A 9,458-nucleotide genomic window follows, 5' to 3' on the forward strand; every position below is an offset into this window, starting at 1 on the left:
AATCCCTAGCTACTGCACGCTGCTAACAACCTGGAAGTGGCTGGTTTTGTAGCCTGTGGAGACGCAGCTCCCACATACCACACATGCAGGAACTGCTGCACAGAGACTCGGCCGGCTCGGAGACTCCACTCGCCAGGCCACGGACGCGGCTGTTGACTGACCCCTAGCGCTATACGTGCATGCCCACGTCCCATCCATGCATGGGCACGTCCCGCACACGTTCTCCCTCTCTGCGCACGTCGCACCTCTCCTCTCTCTGTCTAACTGCGCCATTGCGCACGGCTGTAACCCGTTCATATATGCAGAGGAATAGCACATCGGCACTTGTGGTGCCTTATTCTCGCATCTCTCTCACTCACATGGTATCAGACACCGGCTACTCTCCCCGATCCTAGCCGCTCTTCCGCTGCTCTCCAACTCCGGCCATGGTCATCCCGCCTCCTCCGCCACCTCCTCCGCCGTTCCGTCCACCGGGAACCAACGGCGCTCCCCCCACACCTCTCCGCGCCATGCCGCCGCTCGTCACCCCTGCGGCATTCGCGCAGGGCACCCTCCTTGCTCGCCATGACTCCGAGGCGAGCTCTTCCGTCTCCCCATCACCTCTGGCCGGCGTGTTCATCAACCAACACGTCCCTGTCGTGCTCTCCCTCAATCCGCCGAACTTCTCCCAGTGGCGCACTCTCTTCGAAGTGCAGTTTCAGAAGTCCGGCGTCGTCGACCACATCACCGGGCCGCCGCGTCCCTCGGACGCTACCTGGCTCCAGGATGACGCTCACGTCGTCTCGTGGCTCTACAACCGCATTAGCCCCGAGGCCTTCGGCCTGGTCCATCAGCGCGGCTCCACGGCGGCCATCGTGTGGGAGTCGATCTGCGCGCTGTTCCTCGGGAACCGCGAACACCAGCTCGTCCTCCTCGCCACGGAGTTTCGCCGGATCAAGCAGGGTTCCTCCTCCATCCTCTCCTACTTCGCCCGGCTCAAGGAGTGTGCTGATCGTCTCGCCGACCTCGGCGAGCGCGTCACCGACCGCGACCAGGTTCTGAACATGATCCGCGGCCTCCACCCTCGCTACCGGTATGCGGTTCCCATTCTCACCATGCAGTCTCCCTTCCCGACGCTGCTCCGGTGCCGCGCCTTCCTTCTTCTCGAAGAGAGCCGCAACGCCGAGGAGACGCAGCCCGACATCGCCCTCCATGCCGGGCGCGCGCCCGCGTCTGCACCCACGGGCGGAGGCGGCTCCGGCGATCACAACAACCGCTCCAACGGGGGCGGGCGCGGTGGTGGCCGACACAGAGGACGGGGAAGGGGGTCCGGCTCTGGTGGTGGCCATCCGTCCAACCACGGCGGGGGCGGTGCCCCCCTCGCTCTGCTGCTCCAAGCTCGACACCTTGGACGGGTATGGTTCATGCCTGGCCTATGCCGTGGTGCCCGCACGCTCCCGGGGCCGGCATCCTCGGCCCGCGCCCTGGAGGCACTGCGCCCTTTGCGGGCATGGCGGCTCATCCCTGGGCGCCGCCCCCGTCTGCTGGTGCACCTCCGACCTACTGGCAGCCCGGCGCCGTTCCCCCCCACCCACTCTACGGTGCAACCAACGCGCCTAGTGGCATCCAGGCGCCGGCGTGGGATCAAGCAGCCCTCGTCCACGCCCTCAAAGCCATGAGCCTACAGCAGGGCCAATCCTCCAACTCCGGCGGGGAATGGGTCCTTGACTCCGGCGCGTCCTCCCACATGGCTGCTTCTCCGGGTATGCTTTCCTCCTCTTGTCGTTGTTCTTTACCTGACATTGTAGTAGGCAATGGTGGTACTATGGCAGTCACGCACACTGGTCATCTCCTTCTACCCACCACAACCCAACCCCTCACTCTCAACAACGTTCTCGTCTCCCCACATCTCATCAAAAACCTCATCTCCGTTAAAACCCTAGTCCGTGAAAACCCAGTTAATGTTGAATTTGACGATTGTGGTTTCTCTATCAAGGACCGAAGCACGAAGGCGGTGATCCTCCGCTCTGACTCGTCGGACGACTTGTACCCACTGCACCCAACCCCGTCGCCCCGTCATCACCAAGCCTTCACCGCCACCTCGCGCGACGTCTGGCATCGCCGCCTCGGCCACCTTGGTGACGACGCCCTGGACACCACTCTCCGGCGTGCGTCCATCATCTCGGACGCTGCTCATACCACCTGCACTGCATGTCATCTCGGGAAAAGCCACAGACTATCGTTTAGTTTATCAGATCATGTTTCATATTTTCCCTTTCAGCTTGTGCATTGTGATGTGTGGACCTCTCCTGTACTTAGTATTTCTGGTTATCAGTACTATCTCGTGGTTGTCGATGATTACAGTCATTTTATGTGGACATTCCCGCTTAAACACAAAAATGAGGTCCTGCCCACACTACGGCAGTTCATCACACTAGTGTGTCGCCACTTCAGCCTACCCGTCCTCACCATACAAACCGACAATGGCCATGAGTTTGATAACAATGCCTCTCGCCAACTCTTCTCTTCCATGGGCATCGTTCTCCGCAAGTCTTGCCCATACACCTCCCCCCAAAACGGGCGAGCCGAGTGTGCTCTGCGGACACTTAACGACATCTCATGCTCTCTCCTTATACATGCATCCATGCCCTACCCATACTGGGCCGAGGCTCTCCAAACAACCACTTTCTTGCTCAATCGTCGACCCTGCAGACCGCGGCACAACCAGACGCCATTCTACTTGCTCTATGGCGTCCATCCGGACTACTCCGCTCTGCGAGTCTTCGGATGCCTGTGCTTCCCAAACCTCACGGCCACCTCGCAGCACAAACTAGCCCCCCGGTCTGCTCCCTGTGTTTTCCTTGGTTACTCACAGGATCACAAGGGCTACCGGTGCCTGAATCGTGTCACCGGTCGCGTGGTCATCTCGCGCCATGTTGTGTTCGACGAGTCCACCTTCCCGTTTCGCCAGCAAAACACGATCGAGCACAACACCTCAACCCACTCTGACCTGTGCGATCTCCTGCCCCCCGTCGATATCCCTCGCCGGGCGCGCAGTAGCCGACCCCGTCAGCCCGCGCCAAACCACAGCCCAACACTTGCCGCGGTCCCTGCTGCAGGTGCCCCTCCCATACCTGAACAACCCGCCCTGGCAGCATCAACGCCTGCTAGCAGCCCACCCTCTCTGTCCTCTACCACATCCGCGCCCACCGCCGTCGCCACCGAGCCTACGCTCTCGCCTGACACCGCGCCCTCCTCCCGGTCACCGGCGGCCGCTCGGTGCCCAGCACCCCCACCACTTCCCACCCACCACATGATCACACGCGCCCAAGCAGGGCGCTTCTTCCCCAACCCTAAATACCACCAGTCTCTCCTCGCGGCCACGGACGACTCCGTCTCCCCCGTCCCCAAAACTGTGCGTGCTGCCTTACGTGACCCGAATTGGCTAGCTGCAATGCAGGTTGAGTACGCGGCGCTGATGCAGAACCGGACATGGAGCCTCGTTCCCCGACCGCGTGGCGCCAACATTGTCACTGGGAAGTGGCTCTTCCGTCACAAGTTCAAAGCTGATGGGAGCCTGGAACGCTACAAGGCGAGATGGGTGGTTCGTGGATTCTCCCAACGCCCCGGTGTGGACTTCGACGAGACCTTCTCGCCGGTGGTCAAGGCGGCCACCATTCGCGTCGTCCTCTCCGTCGCTGCCGCGCACAACTGGCCGGTGCACCAGATGGACGTGAACAACGCATTCCTGCATGGTCACCTCACCGAGCGCGTCTACTGTCAGCAACCCGTCGGGTTCGTCGACGCCAGCCATCCCGACCACGTCTGCCTCCTCGACAAGTCGCTCTACGGCCTCAAGCAGGCGCCGCGGGCCTGGTTCGCGCGATTCGCCGCCTTCGTCCGCACCATCGGCTTCTGCGACTGCCGCTCCGACCCGTCGCTATTCGTCCTCCACAGTGGCGATGGCGCGGCGTACCTGCTACTGTACGTCGACGCTTCTTCATCGCCTCCAACAGCAGCTGTCCGCGGAGTTCTCCATGAAAGACCTCGGGCCATTGCACTACTTCATGGGCATCGCCGTGACCAGGGACGCCCGAGGCTTCTTCCTTTCACAGCGCGGCTACGCTGAGGAACTTCTGGAGCGCGCCAACATGGTCGAGTGCAAGCCTGTCTCGACCCCCGTCGACACGCACTCCAAACTCTCGGCCACGGACGGCTCGCCGGTGACCGATGCGTCGGAGTATCGCAGCCTTGTGGGTGCCCTGCAATATCTCACAATGACGCGGCCGGACATCGCCTACGCTGTTCAGCAGTGCTGCCTCGTCATGCATGACCCACGCGCCGCCCACCTTGCTCTGGTGAAACGCGTGCTCCGTTACCTCCGCGGCACCACCGACCACGGGTTGCACCTACATCGCTCACCGTCGCTCGACCTGGTCGCGTACTCGGATGCCGACTGGGCCAGCTGCCCCGATACGCGGCGCTCTACCTCCGGCTACGCCGTGTTCCTCGGTGACTCTCTGGTCTCCTGGTCGAGCAAACGCCAAGCCACGGTCTCACGCTCCAGTGCGGAAGCCGAGTACCGCGCCGTCGCCAACGCGGTCGCGGAGTGCTGCTGGCTCCGGCAACTCCTCGGCGAGCTCCGCATCCCGCTACCCAAGGCCACGGTGGTTTTCTGCGACAACATCTCCTCCGTGTACATGGCGGCCAACCCCGTTCATCACCGGCGCACGAAACACATCGAACTCGACATCCACTTTGTCCGTGAGAAGGTGGCGCTGGGCGAGTTCCGTGTTCTCCATGTCCCAATCAAGCAGCAGTTCGCCGACGTCCTGACGAAAGGGCTCCCCACGCCGGCGTTCCAAGACTTCAGGTCCAGCTTGTGCATCCGACCACCGGATGCTGCAGCTGCGGCGGGGTGTTGACTGACCCCTAGCGCTATACGTGCATGCCCACGTCCCATCCATGCATGGGCACGTCCCGCACACGTTCTCCCTCTCTGCGCACGTCGCACCTCTCCTCTCTCTGTCTAACTGCGCCATTGCGCACGGCTGTAACCCGTTCATATATGCAGAGGAATAGCACATCGGCACTTGTGGTGCCTTATTCTCGCATCTCTCTCACTCACAGCGGCCACGCACCGGCGTCCGGACTCGACCAACACACGCACATGCTGATCACCATCGTTGTGTGGCTTACTCTAACACTCTTCCCCTAAGCCACGACCTTGCCGTCGCCGGAGTTGACGCTGCTGCTCCCATTGTCATCGTGACCCAGCCCGCGGACCTGACCTGGCGCGCCGACGCCGATCGCACCGTGCTCCGTCACGATCCCAGCGACATACGCCGAGCTCATTCTCCGCCGGCGACACACGCCCGGCATCCGTCGGCGCCACGCACGTCCCGCACGCACCCGATGTGCCCGACGAGTCCGACCGCACCAGTGCGTCCCGCACGTCCCGCGCGCACCCGACGCGCCCGACGAGGCCGACTGCACTAGACTCTCACTGTGTGCTTCTAGCACGAGCCGCCGCAGATGCCGTGCAACGCGGCCACCTCGCCGGCCACTGTCGTGCACCGCCGCCAATGCAGCTACCGCCGCGCTGCGCCCCGTCGAGCGCCACTCGCTGCCGCTGCCGAAACGCGCAGCTCCATGCGCCGCCTTGCCGCGTCTCCATGCCTCGCGCCACTGCGCTCTCCGCGCGCCGCAGCCTTCATGTCCGCTGCGCGCTCCACGGACGCCGCCGAGCGCCACGGCCGCGCTGCACCGCCGCGCCACCACGCAGCGCCTCGGCGGCCTCCGCGGTCGCCGCACGTACGACGTCACCGCCCGCCGCCTCCGCCACGCGCCATGACAGTCGCATCGCCGCCACCTCCATAGGCCGACCCATGGCCCGGAGCTCCATCGCACAACCGCCGGCGAGCGCCGCCATCGCTGCCACGCCTCCGGCACGGCAAGCACGCCCAAGACACCAAACTCTGATACCAAATGTTGGAACCGTGACCTTGCCCTAGCTCTCCTCGCCCTCACGCTCGCAGCTCTCAAATGGTGGAAGAAGATGGACACAGGACACAAGAAATTTTCCCGGCCGGCGCACGAGCGCCGCCGCGGGCGCATGAACGCCTCAATCCTTTTCATCCTTACAGTGGCTAAATGGCTACACTCGGCTCATACCGGCGCTCGGTGGCACGTACCACACCACCCGACGGCGAGCACACATACATTCGGAGAGGCTACATCTCTTTTCTCTGGAGCACCTACACACCAGCACCGAGGCCACTTTAATACGCAGAGGCACGCACAGCCCAGCCGGCCAGATCGGCCACTAACCCATGCACTAACTACCTAGCTAATCCCTAGCTACATGCACGCTGCTAACAACCTGGAAGTGGCCGGCTTTGTAGCCTGTGGAGACGCAGCTCCCACACACCACACATGCAGGAACTGCCGCACAGAGACTCGGCCGGCTCGGAGACTCCACTTGCCACGACCACGGACGCGGCCACGCACCGGCGTCCGGACTCGACCAACACACGCACATGCTGATCACCATTGTTGTGTGGCTTACTCTAACACTTTCCCCCTAAGCCACGACCTTGCCGTCGCCGGAGCTGACGCTGCTGCTCCCATTGTCATCGTGACCCAGCCCGCGGACCTGACCTGGCACGCCGACACCGATCACACCGTGCTCTGTCACGATCCCAGCGACATACGCCGAGCTCCTTCTCCGCCGGCGACACACGCCCGGCGTCCGTCGGCGCCGCGCACGTCCCGCGCGCACCCGATGTGCCCGACGAGCCCGACCGCACCAGTGCGTCCCGCACGTCCCGCGCGCACCCGACGAGCCCGATTGCACTAGACACTCACCGTGTGCTTCCAACACGAGCCGCCGCAGATGCCGTGCAACGCGGCCACCTCGCCAGCCACTGTCCCACACCGCCACCAATGCAGCTACCGCCGCGCTGCGCCCCGTCGAGCGCCACTCGCTGCCGCTGCCGAAACCCGCAGCTCCGTGCGCCGCCGTGCCGCGTCTCCATGCCTCGCGCCACCGCGCTCTCCGCGCGCCGCAGCCTTCATGTCGCTGCACGCTCCGCGGATGCCGTCGAGTGCCACGGTCGCGCTGCACCGCCGCGCCACCACGCAGCGCCTCGGCGGCCTCCACGGTCGCCGCACGTACGACGTTACCGCCCGCCGCCTCCGCCACGCGCCATGACAGTCGCATCGCCGCCCACCTCCATAGGCCGACACATGGCCCGGAGCTCCATCGCGCAGCCGCCGGCGAGCGCCGCCATCACTACCACGCCTCCGGCACGGCAAGCACGCCCAAGACACCAAACTCTGATACCAAATGTTGGAACCGTGGCCTTGCCCTAGCTCTCCTCGCCCTCACGCTCGCAGCTCTCAAACGGTGAAAGAAGAAGATGGACACAGGACACAAGAAATTTTCCCGGCCGGCGCACGAACGCCGCCACGGGCGCACGAACGCCTCAATCCTTTTCTTCCTTACAGTGGCTAAATGGCTACACTCGGCTCATACCGGCGCTCGGTGGCACATACCACACCACCCGACGGCGAGCACACATATACTTGGAGAGGCTACATCTCTTTTCTCTGGTGCACCTACACACCAGCACCGTGGCCACTTTAATACGCAGAGGCACGCACAGCCCGGCCGGCCAGATCGGCCACTAACCCATGCACTAACTACCTAGCTAATCCCTAGCTACATGCACGCTGCTAACAACCTGAAAGTGGCCGGCTTTGTAGCCTGTGGAGACGCAGCTCCCACACACCACACATGCAGGAACTGCCGCATAGAGACTCGGCCGGCTCGGAGACTCCACTTGCCACGGCCACGGACGCGGCCACGCACCGGCGTCCGGACTCGACCAACACACGCACATGCTGATCACCATCGTTGTGTGGCTTACTCTAACACTCCCCCCCTAAGCCACGACCTTGCCGTCGCCGGAGTTGACGCTGCTGCTCCCATTGTCATCGTGACCCAGCCCGCGGACCTGACCTGGCACGCCGACACCTATCGCACCGTGCTCCGTCATGATCCCAGCGACATACGCCGAGCTCCTTCTCCGCCGGCGACACATGCCCGGCGTCCGTCGGCGCCTTGCACGTCCCGCGCGCACCCGATGTGCCCGACGAGCCCGACCGCACCAGTGCGTCCCGCACGTCCCGCGCGCACCCGACGAGCCCGACTGCACTAGACGCTCACCGTGTGCTTCCAGCACGAGCCGCCGCAGATGCCGTGCAACGCGGCCACCTCGCCAGCCACTGTCGCGCATCGCCGCCAATGCAGCTACCGCCGCGCTGCGCCCCGTCAAGCGCCACTCGCTGCCGCTGCCGAAACCCGCAGCTCCGTGCGCCGCGTCTCCATGCCTCGCGCCACCGCGCTCTCCGCGCGCCGCAGCCTTCATGTCCGCTGCGCGCTCCGCGGACTCCGCCGAGCGCCACGGCCGCGCTGCTCCGCCGCGCCACCACGCAGCGCCTCGGCGGCCTCCGCGGTCGCCTCACGTACGACGTCACCGCCCGCCGCCTCCGCCACGCGCCATGACAGTCGCAGCGCCGCCCACCTCCATAGGCCGACACATGGCCCGGAGCTCCATCGCGCAGCCGCCGGCGAGCGCCGCCATCGCTGCCACGCCTCCGGCACGACATCCACGCCCAAGACACCAAGCTCTGATACCAAATGTTGGAACCGTGGCCTTCCCCTAGCTCTCCTCGCCCTCACGCTCGCAGCTCTCAGACGGTGGAAGAACAAGATGGACACAGGACACAAGAAATTTTCGCAGCCGGCGCACGAACGCCGCCATGGGCGCACGAAGGCCTCAATCCTTTTCTTCCTTACAGTGGCTACATGGCTACACTCGGCTCATACCGGCGCTCGGTGGCACATACCACACCACCCGACGGCGAGCACACATACACTCGGAGAGGCTACATCTCTCTTCTCTGGCGCACCTACACACCAGCATCGTGGCCACTTTAATACGCAGAGGCACGCACAGCCCAGCCGGCCAGATCGGCCACTAACCCATGCACTAACTACCTAGCTAATCCCTAGCTACATGCACGCTGCTAACAACTTGGAAGTGGCCGGCTTTGTAGCCTGTGGAGACGCAGCTCCCACACACCACACATGCAGGAACTGCCGCACAGAGACTCGGCCGGCTCGGAGACTCCACTCGCCACGGCCACGGACGCGGCCACGCACCGGCGTCCGGACTCGACCAACACACGCACATGCTGATCACCATCATTGTGTGGCTTATTCTAACACTCTCCGCCTAAGCCACGACCTTGCCGTCGCCGGAGTTGACGCTGCTGCTCCCATTGTCATCGTGACCCAGCCCGCGGACCTGACCTGGCGCGCCGACGCCGATCGCACCGTGCTCCGTCACGATCCCAGCGACATACGCCGAGCTCCTTCTCCGCCGGCGACACACGTCCGATGTCCGTCGGCG

At 64.0% G+C, this 9,458-nt stretch overlaps 1 protein-coding gene across 1 annotated transcript; it reads left to right on the plus strand.

Moving 5' to 3' along the window:
• The first annotated feature begins 425 nt into the window (after positions 1-425).
• LOC141025784 (uncharacterized) lies at positions 426-4,904 on the plus strand. The gene is made up of 4 exons (XM_073501709.1): positions 426-1,394; positions 1,976-2,188; positions 2,855-3,963; positions 4,067-4,904. Exons 1-4 carry the CDS (start codon positions 426-428, stop codon positions 4,902-4,904), a joined length of 3,129 nt encoding a protein of 1,042 aa, XP_073357810.1.
• Positions 4,905-9,458: the final 4,554 nt, after the last annotated feature.

This window comes from Aegilops tauschii, chromosome 6 (genome assembly GCF_002575655.3).
Source record: "Aegilops tauschii subsp. strangulata cultivar AL8/78 chromosome 6, Aet v6.0, whole genome shotgun sequence".
NCBI lineage: Eukaryota > Viridiplantae > Streptophyta > Magnoliopsida > Poales > Poaceae > Aegilops > Aegilops tauschii.